Source organism: Panthera onca, chromosome X (assembly GCF_046562875.1).
Source record: "Panthera onca isolate mPanOnc1 chromosome X, mPanOnc1 haplotype 2, whole genome shotgun sequence".
Classification (NCBI taxonomy): Eukaryota; Metazoa; Chordata; class Mammalia; order Carnivora; family Felidae; genus Panthera; species Panthera onca.
In genome coordinates this window covers 69334545-69356005 of record NC_138357.1, presented here as the reverse complement: position 1 = coordinate 69356005, position 21461 = coordinate 69334545, and the positions used below count along the sequence as shown (strand labels likewise).

Sequence of the window (21461 nt, the reverse complement as noted above, 5' to 3'; positions counted from 1 at the left end):
AGCCATTTGGTCATGGACTTTTGTTTGTTGGGAGTTTTTAGATTACTGATGCAATTTCTTTGCTTGTTTTTGGTCTGTTCAAATTTTCTATTTCTTCTTATTTCAGTTTTGTCAGGTTATATGTTTCTAGGAATTTATCCATTTCTTCTAGGCTGTCCAATTTGTTGGCATCTAGTTTTTCATAATATTCTCTCCTTCCTATATTTCTTTAAGCAGTTTCCTTTAGTACTTGGAAATAAATTCCTTTGAACTAATGGTTACTTTGAAGTCTTTGTCTCTTAAACATGACATCTGCTCTCTTTCACAGGCAGTTTTTGTTGCCTACTTTTTTTTTTCCTGCTTATGGATTACATGTTCTTGTTTCTTTGAATATCTCACAATTTTTGTGAAAACTAGACATCTCAGGTAATATGTTAAACATTGGATCTTAACCTCTAGCAAGACTTTTTATTCTTCTTTACTTGGTTGTTGCTGTTGTTGTTTTGCAGCTAAGATGATTTAGCGAAGTCTATTTCTTTGTGGTGTGAAGCATGTGATATTGTTCTTCAGAGGGTGGAGACTTGAGTATATGCATAGTTATCTTGGGATCTCAGAAAGTTTAGCAGTGCTCTCTTTGACTATCTCTTTTTCTTTTTAACATTTTTAAAGATTTATTTTGAGAGAGGGTGAGCAGAGGAGGGGCTGAGAGAGTGAGAGGGAGAGAGAAAATTCTGAGCAGGCTCTGCACTGTCAGCGTGAAGCCTGATGTGGGGCTTGAACTCATGAATCATGAGATCATGACCTGAACCGAAACCAAAAGTTGATGCTTAACGGACTGAGCCACCCAGGCGCCCCTGACTACCTTTTTCTGATTTATCTTTTCAGATGTTTGCTCTATATGTTATTATACTTCACCTATTAGTATCCACTAATTACTAGCTGACTGTTACAATGTTTTCAACAATGCTGTGAAGCATAGATTGCTTAGCAGTCTGATTTAATTAGATTCACAAAGGTAGAGTTTGAAACTATCTTTGTAGTTTGTTCTACTTCCAGAAAAGTTCTTTTTAGCTCTGTCTTTCCCTGGTTTCTCTGGCAAATTAGCTGGCCTATGGTATAGCCTCTTCTCTTAAATGGGAGAAAATAATTATTTCAAGAGTGCCCTTAGACTTGAGCTTCCTACACTCTGTTTCAAATAGTCATTTGCCTTGGGTATAGCTTTAGAGTTCATTTTTCTTATGGACTGTCTCTACCTCCGGGAAAACTCTCTGAAAAACTACTATGGGTACTGGGTGGAGAGGCAGTCTCTTAACTTCTAGGCTTTTTCTCTCCGTGTTGAACCTCCACCCCATGAAACAGCTGGGGCAAGGGTGAGAAGCCAGAGTTGCAGTGTTCTAGTCCTGACACATCTGGAGTAGAATCTCCATCCTATAAACAGGGACTGGATAAAGGAAAAGAACCCTTACACTCTGGGCTGCACTCACCAGGAATTTGATCTTTTTGACTTGGAATTGGAGGGCAGAAGAAATGTAGGCAGCCAGGTGAGATATGGTAAGCCTTGATGGAGAGCTAAACACAGACTTACATGCCCCACAAAACTTTATTCAAAATGGATCATAGACCCATATGTGAAATGCAAAAGTATAAAACTTCTAGAAGATAAGAGAAGAAAATCTAGATAGCCTTCGTTTGACAATGGCTTTTTAGATATAATGGCAAAGGCATAATTCATGAAAGAAAGAAGTGATAAATTGGACTTTATTAAGATTAAAAATTTCTTCCCTGCAAAGGACACTGTCAAGAAAATGTGTAGATAAGCCATAAACTGGGAGAAAATATTTGCAAAAGATATACCTGATAAATAACTGTTGTCCAGAATGTACAAAGAACTCTTAAATCTCAACAATAAGAAAATGAACAACTTGATTTTAAAGTGGGAAAAAAATCTGAACAGACATCTTACCATAGAAAATATACGTATGGAAAATAAGCATATGAAAAGATGCTCAGCATTATGTCATTAGGGAATTGTAAATCAAAACAACTAGATATTATTACACATCTGCTAGAATGGCTAAAATCCTAAATACTGGCAATACCAGCTATCATCAAGGATTTGGAGCAAGAGGAACTCATTCTGGGGGGAATATAAAATGGTATCGTCACTTTGGAAGATGGTTTGGCAGTTTCTTATAAAAGTAAACATAGACTTACCATGTCATACAGAAATTGCCCTTCTAGGCATTTATCCAAATGAGTGAAAACATATGATTACACAAAATGCACATATGAATGCTTATAGCAGCTTTTTAAATAATGGCCCCAAATTGGAAACAATCAAGATGTCCCATAACAGGTGAATGGTTAAACTGAGATTCATCCAAGAAATGGAACGTTATTCAGGGATAAAAAGAAATGAGGTATCAAACCACGAAGAGACATGGAAGAAATTTAAATTTATATTGCTAAATAAAAGAAGCTAGTCTGTTAATTTATTTTATGAATTAGGATATAGTTTATCATGGTGAGCATCCCATGTGAAATTGCAACAATATGAATTCTACTTCTGATTGGTATAGTGTCATACAAATGTCAGTTATAAGTTGATTCTGGTGTTGTTTAGATCTATTCTTTTTTTTAATTCTTTTTTTTTAATCTTAGAGCACCTTTGAGCAGGGGAGAGGGGCAGAGGGAGAGAGAGAATCTCAAGCAGGCTACACACCCAGTGTGGGGCTTGATTCCACAACCCTGGGATCATGACCCTAGCCAAAATCAAGAGTCACCGAGGTATCCCTAGATCTATTCTTACTAACTTTTTAGCTAATTGTTCTGTTAATTCTTAAAAGTATTGGAATCTCCAAACATAATTGTGGATTTGCCTGTGTTTCCTTGCAGTTCTGTCAGATTTTGCTTCAGGTATTGTTATGTCTTCTTGGTAAATTGTCCTCATCACTATGTAATGTCCTTCTTTATCCTGAGAATATTCCCTCTTCTGAAGTCTACTTTTTGATGTCAATATAGCTTTCAAACTTTCTTTTGAATAATGGTTGCATAGTATAACTTATCTATGCATTTTTATCTAAATAGAGTTTCTGGTAGAAAGCATATAGTTGGGTCTTGAGGAAGATTTGAGCAACTACTTAATATTTTATGTGACTATACAAACTTTCTAATTTTTATTGTCAGTTTTGTTAAGTTACATTTTTGTAGGAATTTGCCTATTTCCTCTAGATTTTCAATACTATTGGCATGAATTGTTAGTACTGTTCCCCGATCTTTCAAATCTTTAAGTTCCCCCCTTTTTTCATATTACTTCTATATATCTTTTTTAAATATTGATGAGTCAGCCAAACATTTGTTGATTTTGTTTAAAGATTTTGTTATTTCTTAAAAGTAATCTCTACACCCAACATGGGGCTTAACTCACAACCCTGAGATCAAGAGTCACATGCTCCACCGACTGAGCCAGCCAGGCACCTTGTATTTTATTAGTTTTATAAAAGAAACAAATGTAGGGTTTTGTTGATCTTCTTTAATGTAGCTTTGTTTCCTATTTCATGAATTGATGCTTTTACTTTTAATACCTCCTTTTTTCCCTAATGTTCTTACTATATTCTTAGCTTGAATACTAAGCTAATTTTCACCCTCTTTTCTCTTCTGATAGAAGTAGTTAAGGCTATAAATTTCCCTTGAAACGTGCTTTCACCACATCTCACACGTTTTTAATGTGTTTTCATTATCATTATATTTTAAGATGTACCTCATGATTTCTTATTTGATATACAGAAGGAACTGTGATGCACTTTTGGCAGGAAAACTAGCTGGTGCAACAATAGTGGAAAACAGTATAAATGCTCCTCAAAAAATTAAAAATAGAATTACCACATAATCCAGTAATTCCACTACTGGATATTTACCCAAATAAAATGAGAACACCAATTCAAAAAGATATGTGCACCCCTGTTTATCACAGCATTATTTGCAATAGCTAAGATATGGAAGCAACACAAGTATCCATCCACACATGAATGGACAAAGAAAATATGGTATATATACACAACAGAATATTATTCAGCCATTAAAAAGAATGAAATCTTGCCATTTGCAACATGGATGGAGCTAGAGAGTATAATGCTAAATGAAATAAGCCAATCAGAGAAAGACAAATACCATATTTAGAAATGTGCTTTAAATTATGAAATACATGTAAATGACTTATTTACCTTTTTTGTTAATATAGAACTTAATTGCAGTGTGGGAAGACAACATGAATCTTATAATGCCAATATCAATGCCAATTATTAGTGAATAATTTTTGTCTGATCTAATGCAGAATCAATTCTTGTAACTATTGCAAATATGCTTCAGATGAATTATTTCTGTAATTCTTCAAAGCAGAGTGCATATATTTCCATTTGGTGAGGCTTGTGAGTTGGGTTGTTTAAATCTTTGTATGCTGTTGATTTGTAGATGTGATTTCTCATAATAGAAAGGGTGTTGAATTTCACTCACTTGGAGTTTTTCAATTTCTCCATGTACTTCTATTACTATTTTGTATATTTTGAGGCTATTTTTAAGTGTATGTGTAATATTATGTAACATTTTCACGGAAGCAGCATCCCATCAACTTTGCCATTCCCTATTGGTTAGAAGCAAGACAGATCTTGCCCACAGTTAAGGGGAGATTACACAGTGTAAGGATCATGACAGATCTTTTAGATCTACCAGTTTTTAAAAATGTTTCTTATTTAGAGAGAGAGCACAAGTGGGTGGGAAGAGCAGAAAGAGAGAAAGCGAGAGAATCCCAAGCAGGCTCCACAATGTCAGTGTGGAGTCCAATATGGGGCTCGATCTCACAAACTGAGATCATGACCTGAGCCAAAATCAAGAGTCAGATGCTCAAATGACTGAGTCACCCAGGCGCCCCTACATCTACCTTTAGAATCATACTTTTACAATAAATATTTATTATTAAAAAACCTCCTGGATAATATAAGTGGTTTAGAATGCTTCAGCTCCATTTATGCCCATTACTACTTATATTGTCATATATTTGACAAGGTGGGACTCATTGAATTAAAAACTGTTGCTCTGAAAAAGGCATTGTTAATGGTAAAACAAGCCACAAACTCAGAAAACCCATTTCCAAATAACATATCTGGCAAAGGACTTGTATCAAGAATATGAAGATTTCACTCACATGTGGAATTTAAGAAACAAAACAAAGGAGAAAATAACAGAGGAAGACAAAGCAAGAAACAGACTCTTAATTATGGAGGACAATATGATGTTTATGAGGGGTGGAGGGATGGGTGAAACGGGTGATGGAGATTAAAGGCACTTGAGAAGAGCACTGGGCATTGTATGGAAGTGTTGAATCACTACATTGCATACCTGAAACTAATAGAACACTGTATGTTAACTGGAATTAAAATAAAAAATTTTAAAAAGTTTATATATATGGAAATCTAAACACGTAAAAGTAAGAAAAGGAACAACCCAGTAAAGGTCAGGGGGCAAAAGATTTCAACAGACACTTCACCAAAGATAGCAAATAAGCATATGAAGACATGCTCAACTTCATTATGCCATTACGGAACTGCAAATTAAAACTACAGTGAGATAACACTATATTCCTAGTAGAACGGCTAAACGTTAAAAAAATATATACAGGCACCTGGGTGGCTTGGTTGGTTGAGTGTCCAACTCTTGATTTTGGCTCGGGTCATGACCTCAGAGTTGTAGGATCGAGTCCTGGTTCAGGCTCTGTGCTGGGCACGGAGCCTCCTTGGGATTCTCTCTCTCTCTTCCCTCCTCTGCCCCTCTCCACAGCTCATGCTCTCTAAAATAAAATAAATAAAACATAAATAATAATGCAAAATTCTGGGAAGATGCGGAGCAACTGTAACTCCTATATTTGTGGTGGGAATGCAAAATGATACAGAAAGTTTGGAAAAGTTTGGTACTCATTCCCACTCCTAGGCATTTACTCTATATACCCTATAGAAATGGAACATTTATGTTCACACAAAACCAGTACCTGAATATTTATAGCAACTTTATTCATAATCACCCAAAGTGGAAACATCTCACATGTCCATCAATTAGTTAATGGATAAAAAACTGTGGTACATTCATACAATGGTGTACAACAATAAAAAGGGATAAACTAATGATTCTCATAAAATTTTATTTATTTATTATTTATTTGAGAGAGTGTGCATGCACACACACACGGGGGAGGGACAGAGAGTGGGAGAGAAATTTCCAAGCAGGCTCAGCACTGTCAGCACGGAGCCCAATGCGGGGCTCAAACCCACAAACTGTGAGATCATGACCTGAGCCAAAACCAAGAGCTGGGAGCCACCAGGCACCCCACACGGATGAATCTTTAAATGCACTTTACTAAGTGAAAGAAACCAGACCAAAATATCTATATATTGCATAATTCCAATCATACAACCTCTGGAAAAGGCAAAAACCAAAGAGATGGACAACAAATCAGTGGTTTTGGGGGACTGGGAATGGGGACTTTTGTTTACAACAAAAAGGACAATTGAGTGGGCTCCGCGCTGACAGTGAGGACCCTGCTTGGGATTCTTGCTCTCCTCTGAGTGTGTGTGCAAACTCTCTCTCAAAATAAATAAACTTTTTTTAAAAAAGAACAATTGAGAGAAATTATTAGTGATAAAACTCTTTGGAATGGTACTGGAGTAGTATACCTGACTATATTTGTCAAAACCCACCCAACTATAAATCATGAGTGAATTTTACTGTATGTAAATTACAAATAAAAAGCTCTAATAGAAAAGATGTATACTTTTGCCTGTCAAATGAGCAGGGATTTATAAAGACAGAATGGCCATATTTTGATGAATGTGTGGAGAAATATGCACGTTTATACACCACTGATGGAAATGTAATTTGTACAACTATATTGAAGACAATGCAACAATACCTTTCAGATGCCTTAATAATACTCTCATTCAAACTCAGTGAGTCCAATTCTGGAAATTTATTGCAAAGAAATAATTAGAAATGCACATAATAATTAACATACAATGATGTTTATTATATTTTATAGGCAAAATTGGTAATATCCAACATGTCCAGTAGCATGTGATTTTCTTACATAAATTCTGTTAGATTCATATGAAATATTATGTAACACCTAATACTGTGTTTTAGAGGTTAGAGTGGAGAAGAGCCAAAGCATAAGAGACTCTTAAAAACTGAGAACAAACTGAAGGTTGATGGGGGGTGGGAGGGAGCGGAGGGTGGGTGATGGGTATTGAGGAGGGCACCTTTTGGGATGAGCACTGGGTGTTGTATGGAAGCCAATTTGACAATAAACTTCATATATTGAAAAAAAAATAAACACAACAGCCCTGTAAAAAAAAAAATACTGTGTTTTCAAAGAATGTCAATGATGTAGAAATATGTTTATTTTCAAATGAAAAAAGTTAGAGAACAACATATACAATATGTCAATTTTGTTTTTAAGTCATACTCCTGAAACTAATAGAGTGCTGTATGTTAACTAACTGGAATTAAAAAAAAAAACTTTAAAAATTGTGTTCCACACATTCTTTTTTACAAGAACAAAGGGAAACACTCAAATGTTGAGTTGTTTTCTTGGTTATATTATAGGTGTTCTTTACTTTTTAATTTATACCTTTCGTTTCATTTTTCAACAATGATCATGTTACTTTTATGGTCAAGAAAAAAAGTATTTTTAAAATTTTGAACAAACAAACAAGCCCAGCCCAATCCAGCCAAGTCCGTGATCTCTTCTGTTGCTATCTTCACTTAGAAGACTACACTGTTGTCCCCTGGAGGCTTGTTGCCCTCTTTGCTTCTTCAAGCACTGGACTTGTATTGCAGCTGAACACCTGTCAAAGCAAGAGAGTGGCAAGATCTCTCCAAGAGCACGATACTTCTATGTTAATACTGGCCTATGCAGCCATAGGCTGATACTAGTGTCAGCTTCCATGATCTAGGTAGGGAACAGAAGTCTTTATTTTTTTTATATGAAATTTATTGTCAAATTGGTTTCCATACAATACCCAGTGCTCATCCCAACAGGTGCCCTCCTCAATGCCCATCACCCACTTTCCTCTCCCTCCCACCGCCCCCCCATCAACCCTCAGTTTATTCTGTTTTTAAGAGTCTCTTATGGTTTGGCTCCCTCCTTTTTTTTTTCTCCCCTCCCCCATGGTCTTCTGTTAAGTTTCTCCATATCCACATAAGAGTGAAAACATATGGTATCTGTCTTTCTCTGTGTGACTTACTTCACTTAACATAACACTCTTCAGTTCCACCCACGTTGCTACAAAAGGCCATTATTTCATTCTTTCTCATTGCCAAGTAGTATTCCATTGTGTATATAAACCACAATCTCTTTCTCCATTCATCAGCTGATGGACATTTAGGCACTTTCCATAATTTGGCTATTTGGAACAGAAGTCTTTAAAAGCTGTAATGCCCATATTACATAACAGGAAGCTCCCCATCTTTTAAATCTGTTCTCTGAAAGAATCATTTAGAACTTTTCTCCAAAGCAGCTCTCCTTGTTCTTTTAGATAATCTATCACGCTCTGGGGAATGACAAATCACTAGGTCTAAGGGCTAACCTTTCATTATATTGTTTCCTAATGCCTTACCAGGGGTTTGGAGTTGCCTAGAATCATTGTGCCCTCTGCCTCTACCTTGCCCATCCAATAAGAAAAACTAGGCTATCTGGTACTATTTGTGCTCTTTCCTCTGTCCTGGACCTCTTTAAAACTCTGTCACCGAACCAGAGAGTTCTAAGTCGCAAACCTTGGTCTGGGTTGTTTCTCATTAGGGGTCAACAGAAACCTCCACAAAGGCAGCTCTACCTGAGGACAGTGCCTGGCAGTGACTTCACACAAACAGCAAAAGAAATAGTACAGTACAACAATTCTTCTCCAATCCATCTTAATAAGTTACTGGTTTATGAAGCAAGTCTCAGCACGCCCTCCACTGAAGTGAAGGACTGTATGACCTCCCTCACTTTTCTCCCCTCTCTTCTTCCATTACTAACAGCAGTAAGGAGTTCACTGCTATCTTCACTCACAAACATCAGAATCTCAGGTTTGCTTCCTTCATTCATGTAAGCTTCTAGGTCCAATATCCACTAAAATGTCAAATTTTTGTTACTCCATGATGGCATTTCATAGCCTCCTTCTTTCTCCTTATATCCATAGAAAAACATGGGTGTCACTGTAAACACTCACTGAAGCTTCATTCACTCATTCACAACAAGGCTCCTCCCAGATGAAAGGCTGTTACAGATGGCCTGAGGAAGGAAAAGAAAAATCACCTGCTGAAATCCATCAGGATGGGGCAGGAAATAAAAGGTGGTTAGTGAGAGCAAGGAACACACTAGGAAAGCTTTGAAGAGGCGAGACCCAGGATTAGGCACCAGATGGTGTGACCAAGGGTGTCCTGAGGAATCACTGGGAATATATTTGAAAGGCACAAGACTTACCACTTATCCTTATGCCCTATCCTGCCCATCCCCAAGAGAGATAAAAGGTAACCAGGACTCCTGATACTGTTTATCAGATATCTGTTCTTATGTAACATAGGCCCTAAGACAAGTCCTGATCTCTGATGACCAACTCAGAAGGGGGCTGGGGTGGGGCAAGCCCTCCTACTAGTTTTTCACAATCAGTTGAGACATCAGGAGTGAGTCCTGGGGCTGGGGTCCATATGGTTGCTGGCCTTGGCTACAGCTTCTCCAGTGGCTGCCATGATTATCAGGTGGAAGTGGGTATCAGGCTGATTAACATTAGTATTCCCCAACTGCAGGAGGTAGGTGTGACAAGTTCAACCCCAACTCTAGCATTCATGACTCTCTGGGTCTTAAGAGATGGGAAGAAGGAAGTGCTGATAAAGAGAGAGTGACTCCTAAAGGCATATACGTAGGCCAGAAAAGTGCCAGTGGAAGGGGAAAGTATGGCTTTGTTTGCTTTCATCAGTGGTATCTTAGTCAAGGGGCTGAAGGAAAAAGAAATAATAAGAATGCAGGGATAGGGGTTACTTTCAAGTCAACTGACTGCCTTCCTTCCAGGATGCTGGGGTCCTTTGTTTCCGAAACCCAAACTCATCTCTGGTGGCCTGTATTACAGCAGTGGAGATCCAGCAATTTGTGACTATTGGAAACCTAACAGAACAAGCATTATACCTTATTTTAGGGATTTTTTTTTTTTTTGCTGTGAACGCGGAGTAGTCTTTATGGGAAATGATAGTTCATACATGCACATACAGTACAATTTCTGAATGTAGGAAGTAGCTGAGAGGGCCAAATGTGCAATTGAAAAGAGCAACCTGTGGTCTGGAGTCTCAAGAGAGTAAGCCCTCTGTTGAGACGTGCTTTGTGAAGCCGATATGAAGACAGGCTGTAGTCATTCTCTGCTTCTTTCTTTTTCTTCTTCCTCACACGAAGTCTTCTACCAGATCCTCCTGAGGAATAAATATAAAGCAGCCCCAAAGGAGGGGATGCACCGTCTGAGGGCCTGGGAACTCTGTCTCAAGGGCTCTACCCCTTCATTGAAATATTGACTCATTCAAAGACTATAACAGAGGAAAAATGATGACATGCAATGTCACAGGATTCACGGAGATTCTCTTCTCCTAAACTTTACATTCCAAGTCCTAAGGGACATCTCTCTGCATCAATTTCCAGCCCTTCTTCCCAACAACACAGGGAATATGTACAATATGGCCACTAAACTAGATGTAGCCTGACCTTAGAGTGGCTGTCACAAAGTGCTGTTGTTACACACCGATGGGAGCTTTCTTTTGTCTATCCTTTATCTTAAAAGCTCAATTAGGTAACAGGGCCCCCTTGTTCTAGTTAATTAATCTGTGTTTTTAATGTGATGTGCCTGTTGTTTTTTAAAGGACAGTTCTAGCATACTCCTCAAGTCAGAGACTCAGAAGTCTAAGTACATTATGGAACAGCCAACACAAACTTATACCATGTGGATAAAGTTAGGTCAAGGTCAAGGAAAAATTTGGGTCCAAAAGAAATCTTTTGATGCCACTTCAAGCTGACCAGTCTGTAGAGATGGCCACAGCATTCCATCAATTCAAAGGGCCAGCAGTTCCCCTAGCTGTCCTTGCTTGGGAATGCTGCTCATTTTCTCATACCTGATATGTGACAGACCCAGAAGGGGTAAATGGTTAGCACACAGCAAGGTGCTGGGTATAGAGCAAGCACCCGATAGAGGAGGGGATCACTTTAGCTGGGCATTCTGCAAGCCAACACCTCAGAGCAATGTGCAGATCATGGTTTTGGTAACTTCTAATGATCCCTACCGCTCCTCCATGGCTCCTCCATGGCTCGTACAACTATCCCACTACATCCTTTCTTCTCTTACACCTGCACAGTTGCCATGTGCCAACCTCTAAATCACTCCTCAGGCATCAAGGCCTATTACACCTGGCCTCCAGAGTTCATTCCCAGCTTGGCTTTTGCTATAGTCCCGGGTCACTTCAGTATTTATGTAACTGACCATCTGACAACCTCACTTCACAAGTTACCTTGACCACTCCGGTTTTGCGATCTTAATGTTTCAAAATCCACTCTCTGATTACAGGTTCTATTATTCCAATTTCCAACTACCCAACACCCATCTTGATCACACTAGGGCCTTTTTTCATTCAAGACTTTCAGCTCACTTCTGATCTAACTTCCTTCCACATATAGTCTGGAGTTTCAAATTCATTTCTGTGTAGCCCCTCTCTTGCTAGCTGTCCATCCCTCAACCAATAAAGGTCAGTCCCAGGCAATCAAGTTACTTGTGACGGGTGGCCTAAAACCACTTTAAAGTTTCTTGAGTTTCTGGTTTCTTACTTTAATTTAGTATATAATTTAATATAATAGTATCTCACTTTAATAGACCGAAAGGCCCCACTCTAGTCTTTTGGCCCAAATATCCCTTGGACTCTGGTTTGTCCCATAATCCTGTCCCTGGATTTGTCCCCATAATCCTGTCCCTGGATTATTTGTCCCCATAATTCTGTCCCATAATCCCTGTCCCATAATCCTGTCAGCTTCCTCTCCATCATCCACCTCAACAATTACAAATCTTCAACACTCTTGTCACATGTTTCTCCTAACTCCTATCCCTATGCTCCAGCGAGGAGGTAATTCCTTTCATCTGAGGTGCTCTCTCTCCCTATATTTTAGAGTCATAGGTTTCACCCTCCCTTCTGCCATCATTTTTCAGGAACTTATTCCATCTGTTAGTGTCTTTCTTTCCCCCATCAACAATGATTTCCTTCTCTGTCCTTCCTGCCCCGAAGTCTGCAAGCATACTCCATTTTCTCCCACATTAAAGGGCAGCTTATACGACTCACTGTAGCGCCCTGACGGAATCATTTAACTTGTACTCTATTTGTCACATCTTCTACCAGAAAGAAGGCTTCTCATGGAACAAGAGTCATTAATCAGACTAAAGAAGGAAAAGGAAATAGGAGCCTGTTGAGTGGTGAACGGAAAGTGGAGGCCTACCTGTCACTGTAGGTAAGGGGATAGCTGAGGTAAAGTTGAAAGGGAAACTGTGAATACCAGCCACAGGAGCAACCCCCAGACTGTGAGGATGAAGTTTCTGATCAATGATCACTTTGGTCCTACCCAAGGAGCAATCAGCAGCAACTGTAGTAGTAGTAGTAGCAGCAGCAGCAGCAGCAGCAGGCATGCAACATCTGCAAGTAGCCAAGACTAAAATACAGGCATAGAAACAGAATATTTCACGGAAAACATATTAAATATGATATATATGCGGCACTTAGGCTGCTATTCCCCCTTCTCCCACCTTCAGTAAACATAGCTACTTAGTTATAACTCTCTTTCACACTGAACTGAGTGAGACCTGGCTTCAGCATCCTTTTTGTGAAACATAATCGAGGCAGGTACTATTGACCGATTGGAGATGGTACTTGAGATCTTTGGTACTTGCTATCTTTGTACTACACAGAAAAGTCCTCAGCAAAAGAGTGAGAAGATAGGAGTAAGCTCCAGGAGAAAGCATATTGAAGACAGCTTGGACGTTGTAGGCAACTGGCGGGGAAAAGCTGAGCCCATGGAGATCACAGAGCAGGCGCCCAATTAATGTCTGTTGATGATTCATTTTTTCATTCAACAAACATTTAATGAGGCCTACAATGTGCACGGGATTAGGCACCGAATACAAAGATGAACAAGGCACTGTCCTTGCCTGTAAGGAATTTAGAGTCTGGTAGACGAGAGCCATAGACACGGACAATGATAATACAACCTGATAAGTGCGAGGACACTTAGCAGGTTGTATTATATCCATCCGAGTAGGATTTCTTCAGAAGAGCACAACTCCAGGTTGAGGTTGGATCCATGCAGTCCTCCCAGCCACCAGGGCCCGCTGTTGTTTCTGTCACGTGGTGAGTATCCCAAGAACTAACAATGACAGCTATGACTTAGTGCTTATGACATACACTTCACAAATATCCTCAGAGAAACCCTGCAAATTAATTATTATATTCGATGAAAAAACTGAGGTTCAGTGAGGTTAAGTAACATGTCTTAGATCACACAGCTAGTAAGCAGTTGAGTCAGGTTTCAAGTCCAGTTTTGACCAACTCCAAAGCACTTTTCTACATTTTTAGGATAACCTTTATTCAGGTGTAACACAACTTTTCAACAGGTTTCTATTTGGAAATAAGAGCAAAGGCAATAGATTAGTGATCAGGGCATGGACAAAATTCATCTGGTTTCCCAACCTATTTGGCAGAGAAGAAAAAGAAAGTAGAGAGTTGACTTCATACTAACATACCATTGAAAACCTTCAGGCCAGTTAGTTTCCCTTTCTTTCTCACACCCGAAGAGCCTCATTGACAATGTAAAACATAAGCACCTCTGGTTAACTATCTCCTTTTAATCCCAGACATGGTCAACATCATTATTAGTGGCAATGACAGTTGATAATAGCATTTGGCACATTCCAGACTTGTTCTAAGAAATGTACAATAATCCCATTAAATCCTTACACCTACCCCCATCCCCATCCAAATCATCACAGAAAAGGCCATTACCCCCATTTCACATGCAGAAAAGACCATTACCCCTATTTTACATAAGAGAAAGGCAAGTCCCAGAGAGGTGAAAAACCATGCTCAATACCACACTGGTGAGTTTAAGAGCAGATTTGAGCCTAGGCTATTTAGTCCCAAGGCCCGCTTTGCTGTCCTACTCAGAGCTTCCTCTCCCAATCCTTCTTCCCCCTACTGCCCTCTAGGATGGCTACTTACATAAGGTCCACTGAAAATACATAAGGTCTACTTAAATATAATCTCCTATTAATCATTCTAGTCACAGAATCCATTCTCTGAATCCCTAAGGTCACTACTCTGAGCCTTAGGTGGAGAACTGTCCACAGAACATTTTTATATTGCTTTGAGAAAACAGGAAATGAATACTGAATATGTTTAGATTTTTGATTACTGGATATATTTTACTTAGAGATGTAACCACAAACGTTGTAAAATCCCTAAGCTGAGTCCATGGAGATTACAGAGCAGGTGCCCAATTAATGTCTGTTGATGATTCAGTTTTTCATTCAACAAACAATAAAACAATTGAGACAGTCACAACTAGGGCCATTTCTCCCCTGAGTGGGTTTTAGAGGGAAAAGCTTCCTCTCTGACTTTGGGAGACAATGTGATGGTGAGGGAAACCTGCTACTGATGAGAAGGGCAAGGAACTAAGTAATACTATTAGAGGTCTACAGCTGTTCAGACGTCTTTCTGAGAATCAACATTTCATATAACAGCTGCCATCCCAGAACAAAACTTATCAAATCTGTACAGTCAAGCTCTGGTCCAAAAGAAATCAATAGCAATGCCCATCTAAAAAACATGAGAGGATGGGGTCTCTGGGTGGCTCAGTCAGAAAAACCTCTGACTCTTGATTTGGGCTCAGGTCATGATCTCACGGCTTGTGAGATGGAGCCCCACGTTGGGCTCTGCACTGACAGCATAGAGCCTGCTGGGAATTTTCTCCCGCTCTCTCTGCCTCCCCCCCCCCACTCCCACTTTCTCATTCTCAAAATAAATAAATAAACATTCATAAAAATAATAAAAGTAAACACGAGAGGATCTCAACAAGGCCAGGAATGGAAGTAGGTGGATGCACATTTGCCAACGTCTGAGAGCCCTAATTTTTCCCTCTTTACCACCTTAATTTTTCCATGTTCTAGAACTGTCCATGTTTTTATAGCCTCTTATTTAAGAGTCTATCCCCTCTTCTCCACTCCCAATCCTTTTGGCCTTCGATCATTTATCATCTTCTCTACTATGGTGTATTTCTAACTAACCTCCCTGTCCAGGTTTGAAAATCTTCCAGAACATACTCTATAGTACTGCCAAAGTGACCTTCAAAAGCATCCCCTACTTAAACGCTCCAAATGAAATCCAAAGTTCATGGAATACTTATTAGGATCTATTCTCAGCTTACATTTCTAACCTAATTTCAGGAACTACTTGCAGTTCCCCCATTTCATCATTCTATTTCCAGTGTCCATGCCTTTGCTTAAAAGGTCCTCTGTTTTCTGCCTGGCCAACCTTTACTTCCTTTAAGAATCCACTTAAGCATCAGTTCCTCCAACCTCAGGCATTTCCTCACTCAATCAAATGATTTCTCTTCTGAACCCCATAGTATCTTGTACATACCTCCATTGTAGAGCATACCATACTGTTGTAATTATCTGTGTACATGTCGAACTCTCTCACTAGACTGAGAACTCCTGAGGGCAGAACTGTGTCTAATTCGTCTCCATATCCCCATCACCCAGCACAGTGCCTGGCAGCTCAAAAGGCAGCAGAGAAGAAACTGAAGATGCAGGAGACAGAATAAAGCAATATTCTTGAGTTGGGGTACAATACAAATATGCTGATTAAGTTGAAGCTGCGGAAAAATATATTTTAGCTCAATACTGCAGAGGTCTTGAAAGAGACAAACTGACTTAGGAAGGACTTCCCCATAACTGTCACTGATTATAGTTACCTACAGGCTAAAAGGCCATTTGTTGGGTATATTTTATTTATTTATTAATTTGTCTATTTTTTAAGAAGAGTTTATTTTTAATTTATCTTATTTTAGAGAGAGAGAAAGAGAGAGAGAGTATGTGAGTGGGGCAGAGGGAGTGAGAGAATCTTTTTTTAAAATATTTATTTTTGAGGGGGGGTGCACAAGCAGGAGAGGGGCAGGGGGGGCAGATAATCCAAAGTGGGATCCGTGTTGACAGCACAGAGCCCAACCTGGGGCCGGAACCCATGAACTGTGAGATGATAACCTGAGCTGAAGTCAGATGCTTAACGGACTGAGCCACCCGGGCATCCCTTATTGGGTATATTGTAAAAGAACTCAAATTAGGATCAAACTGAAATAAGCTGGTTTGGATAGGAGACTTTTAAGGTCCTTCCATTCTTGAGGTGCTAAATCTGCAACCCATGCTATATTCAAGAGAGCCATCACTCTTGAGCCTATGTCACAGACCCATGAGTGAGAGACTAGTTGGCTCCCAGAATCATGGGCAAGGGCTGGGGCTTCATTCCCAACCATACTAGAACGACTGCAAATGGACAACATAAACCATTCTCTCCTGCCCTGCTTCCCAGGTGTCCCTTGAACCTGGAGCAGGAAATACTTAATGCTTTCAGGGCTACCAAGAAGGACCTCATGACCCAAAATATCTTCCATAGCCTGCTCCCTAAAGCCTCAAATTTTCTCCTTAAACCTTTAGTGCCTTTGAACAATGTTTATTAAAACGCCACTTAATCTATAATGTGGTGGGTTGGCATTAATCAAGCGTACACTAAAGGATGGATAAAAGCAACATAACCCTTCTGTACCCCCAGGAAATCAACTAGCCTGACCTTCCCCTTCCCCCAACACAAATCAAAGAATACCTACAAAATACCCTGATTTTTACTTCTGGTACTCAGTTTCCTCAACTGCAAAATATGGTAGTTATATTGAACGTTCTCCTAGATTCCTCTTGCTCCACAGAAACTCAAGGAGTTTCTAAACCTGGGGCACCTGGGTAGTTCTGTCAGTTAAGCATCTGACTCTTGATTTCAGCTGACAGTGTGGAGCCTTCTTGGGATTCTCTCTCCCTCTCTCTCTGCCCCTCCCCCGCTCTTGCTCTCTCTTTCAAAATAAAAGAAGTAAACTTTAAAAAAAAAGTTTCTAAACCTATGTTTTTCCACTTATAAAACAGACATGTGACATCTGTTCTTCCGATTTTACCAAAGGGTCAAATAAAACCATGCTTGTGAAAGGTTTCTAAATGATAAAGCGCTATACAAACTTAAGGAATCACTACTATAAATTAAGATACACTAGAAGAGAGAGGTAAAAGAAGTATACTCTGCCATTAATTAGATTAGTTGCCTTAAATTTATTCTACCTCTCTGAGATGCTCAGAAAGTTGTAGTAATTATTAAATGGGAACATGTGAAGTAGGCACACAATAATAGTTGCATTTGTCCTTACTGAGATAGTCAGAATCTCAGAAATAAATGTGACTTTTAAGTGCATGTAATCCAATATCTCATTACATGCAGGGAAATTCTCAAATTCTATTCCAAGTGGTCATAGAAACCACTAGGTTATCACTTCCAAGAATGTTTTCATCTTTGGACAGTTCTTAAATTTGTTTATTCATTGAAGGCATTAATTAGAACTGCCTTGAAAAGCAGCAAAAATCAACCATTCCTGACTCCATAAAAGATCTGGAAACAGATCATCAAACTCCTTATTACAGAGGAATTGTCTCCCACCATCTAAAGAGCTCTAATTCCTATGATGCTTCTCATAGGATCTAAGTTCAAATCCCTCTCAGAATCCTGGATGTTCTCTAGCTTCCCTCTCAGAGAGATGCTCTTAAAATGGAAACAGAACCAACCATCAAGTGGGAACAGGACTCTTACCGTTCTGATTCTACACTTTTGTAGTGATAACACAAATAGTTAGCCTTATATTGGAGGCCATGGAGGTCTTCAATGGGTGCATATCCTGTAAACAATGAGCACTGAGTTCCCAGAAGCAGGATGGAGGAAGCACTTCTAAATGGGAAAGGAGAGGGTCAAAGGGATGCTGATGGCACTAAAAAACAAAGGGCTTACTACATAGTTTTCCTAATATTAGAAACCACCTCTGTACAAAACAAGGATATGGAACATTATAAATAATGCAGACTTCTAGGGCCATGTGGAAGAAATAGTACCATTATATCGAAAAAAAATGTTTTGTATGACCTTTTATACTGAAGAATCTAGTCTATGTAGATGACATCTTCTCTACTTTGCCCAACAGAATCTCAGCTCCTAAGACATCTGCCTATTTCTTTCAGAAACCAGGAAAAAATATTGAAGGTAATAAGTGGAACAGACATACACAATACTTTAGATGTGAATAAAAGGAGAAACATACCACATTCATATAGGAGAAGATTATAAAGATGATCGCTCTCCAAAAATTAATCTACATGTTTAATGCCATTCCAACTGCAATTCCAATGGTATTCATGGTGAGAACTCAACAAGTTGTTTCTAAGGTCTCCTGGAAGAATAAGCACATGAAAATAAAGATATTTTTTAAAAAGAATGAGGCACTTGCTTTAAGGAAGTTATTAAGAACTCAGTATGTACAAAAGGATAGTAACCACACTAATCACAATACAATAAAACAATATGTATATTGTATATGTAATTATATATGTAATAAAAACACATAAGTTTATATATTATATACTTATATACATAATTATATAACACATATCATGTATGTATAAGGCAGTTCAAACCAGAAATTCTCAATAGGAAGCATCACAGTAAACAATGGAGTCAAAAAAGAAATGTAATTATGATCGGGGAGCCTGGGTGGCTCAGTCAGTTAAGTGGCCGACTTCGGCTCAGGTCATGATCTCACCGTCCGTGAGTTCGAACCCCGTGTCGGGCTCTGTGCTGACAGCTCAGAGCCTGGAGCCTGTTTCAGATTCTGTGTCTCCCTCTCTCTGACCCTCCCCCGTTCATGCTCTGTCTCTCTCTGTCTCAAAAATAAATAAACGTTAAAAAAAAAAAAGAAATGTAATTATGATCAAACATATTTAACAAACAACAAACAATACTACTTATGAGATTCAGCCAGTACTACACGGAACCTTAAGTTCTCTTATAAGATAATGAAAAAGAATTAGTAAAGATAACAAACATAATGGGAGTCAAACAAAGGAGAAGAGGACAGAAAGAATATGTGAATGAATAATGGCCAAAACTTGCCAAATCTGATGAAAATATTAATCTATACATCATGTAAGAAGATCAATATATGCCACAAGGATAAACTCAAAGATATTCAAATCAAACCTAGACTCATAATAAATCATCAAAGTAACTTCAGAATCTTGAATGCAGCAAGAGAAAAACAACTCATCGTATGTAATGGATCCTAAGAAAGTTAAAGCTGACTTTTCATAAACCATAGAGACCAGAAAATAGTGGGGGTGATATATTCAAACTCCTGAAGGAAAAAGAATGTTAACTGAGAACTCGGTATCCAGCAAAACTATCCTTGAGAAATGGAGAAATTATAACATTCCCAGATAAACAAAAGTTAAAAGAATTCAGTGCTAACAGATGTGCCCTATAAGAGATACAAAAGAGTCCATTAGGCAGAAATGAAAGGACACTAGACGGTAACTCACATATAAATGAAAAATAAAGAACATGAATAAAGGTAACTTCATAAATAAATTTAAGAGACAAAAAAACCCATTTTTATATGTAATATGTTTTTTCTCATTTCTGACTTAAAGATAATAGCATAAAGGAGTAACTAGAAGATTGTGTTGATATGTTTACATTGCATACAGAAGTAATTTGTATAATAACAGCACCAAGAAGAGGGGAGGGAACAAAGATATAGTGGAGCAAATTTTGTACACAATTGAAATTAATCTGAAAACAATTATTTTAAGGTAAGATGTTAACTGAAATAGCAGACCAATCATGAAAAAAGTAAGCTAAAAAATACAGTAAAAGAAAAAAGGAATTAAAACAAAAAGACATAAGACACATGGAAAACAAATAGGAAAACAAGAGACATCAGTCCTACTTTATCAGTATGTTTTACTTCATTAAACATAAATAAAAATAATCTAATAAAAAGGCAGAGTTTGGCAAAAATAGATAAAAAAAATATAACCCACCTATATGTTATCTGCAAGACATGTATTTTAGATTCAAAGACACAAAATGTTTGCGAGTAAAAGGATATAAAAAGATCTACCAAGCAAACAGTAACCAAGAGAGCTGGATAACTATACTAATAAAAAATAGAATTAAATAATCTCCAGGTAGACCATATGCTAAGACATAAAACAAGTCTCAATAAACTTAAAGAATTGAAATCATACAAAGTATGTTCTCCCACCAAGAAATGAAATCAGAAATCCATAACAGAATAAAATTTGGGAAATTTGCAAATTTGGGAAAATTAAACAACAAACTCTTAAATAACCAATGGGTCAAAAAAATAATCATAAAGAGAATGAGAAAATACTTTCAAAATGTAAACAAAACATATAAAATTTATAGAATGCAACAAAAAAATTGCTTACAGGGAGAATTGTAGCTGTAGTTACCTATATTAAAAATGAAGATCTCGGGGCGCCTGGGTGGCTCAGTAGGTTGAGCGACCGACTTTGGCTCAAGTCATGACCTCACGGTTTGTGAGTTCGAGCCCCGTGTCGGACTCTGTGCTGACAGCTCAGAGCCTGGAGCCTGCTTCTGATTGTGTCTCCTTCTCTCTCTGTCCCTCCTCTGCTCATGCTCTGTCTCTGTCTCAGAAATAAATAAATATAAAAAAAAATTTTAAAAATAATAATAAAAATGAAGATCTCAGAATGCCTGGGTGGCTCGGTCAGTTAAGCATCTGACTTTGGCTCAGGTCATGATCTCATGGTCCGTGAGTTTGAGCCCTGCTTCAGGCTCTACGCTGATAGCGCGGAACCTGCTTCAGATCCTGTGTCTCCCTTTCTCTCTGCCCCTCCCCTGCTCATGCTCTCTCTCAAAAATAAGTAAACATTAAAAAAAATGAAGATCTCAAGTCAATAAACAAACAATCTTAAGAAATTTAAAAAAGGGCAAGCTAAACCAAATGAGTCAGGAAGAAGGAAATAATACAGGTTGGAATAGGAATAAGTAAAGAATAGAAAAAACAGAAAATCAAGGAAACTGAATTTGGTTTTTTTGAAACAATAATAATAAAAGACAAACCTATAGCTAGAGTGACCATGAAAAAGAGAGAAAATTCAAATAAATATGATCAGGAATAAGAGAAGGGACATTACCAACCTTATAGGGAAAAAAAAGAATCACAAAGAAGAACTATCAAAAAGTGTGTGCCAACTAGG

The 21461-nt window shown here is 38.3% G+C and overlaps 1 protein-coding gene across 10 annotated transcripts in view; it reads right to left on the bottom strand.

Annotated features, from left to right (window-relative positions):
• The window catches only part of LOC145713886 (uncharacterized), a 149515-nt gene that overhangs the window by 82011 nt on the left and 46043 nt on the right, over window positions 1–21461 (bottom strand). For 5 of the 10 annotated variants that reach the window (XR_014136705.1, XR_014136706.1, XR_014136702.1 and 2 more), the window contains 4 exons: window positions 18479–18607; window positions 10333–15874; window positions 6938–9298; window positions 5657–5821 (listed from right to left, as the gene is read on the bottom strand). Coding sequence is in view for 1 of the 10 variants with exons in the window: in XM_081792668.1 (XP_081648794.1) it covers window positions 9288–9298; window positions 10333–10467; window positions 12524–12733; window positions 15715–15730 (372 nt within the window). In the remaining 9 variants the exon portion in view is untranslated. Of the gene's footprint in view, window positions 1–5656; window positions 5822–6937; window positions 15875–18478; window positions 18608–21461 lie in introns of those variants that run through there. The other 5 variants (XR_014136701.1, XR_014136700.1, XR_014136708.1 and 2 more) reach the window with 5 other exon arrangements.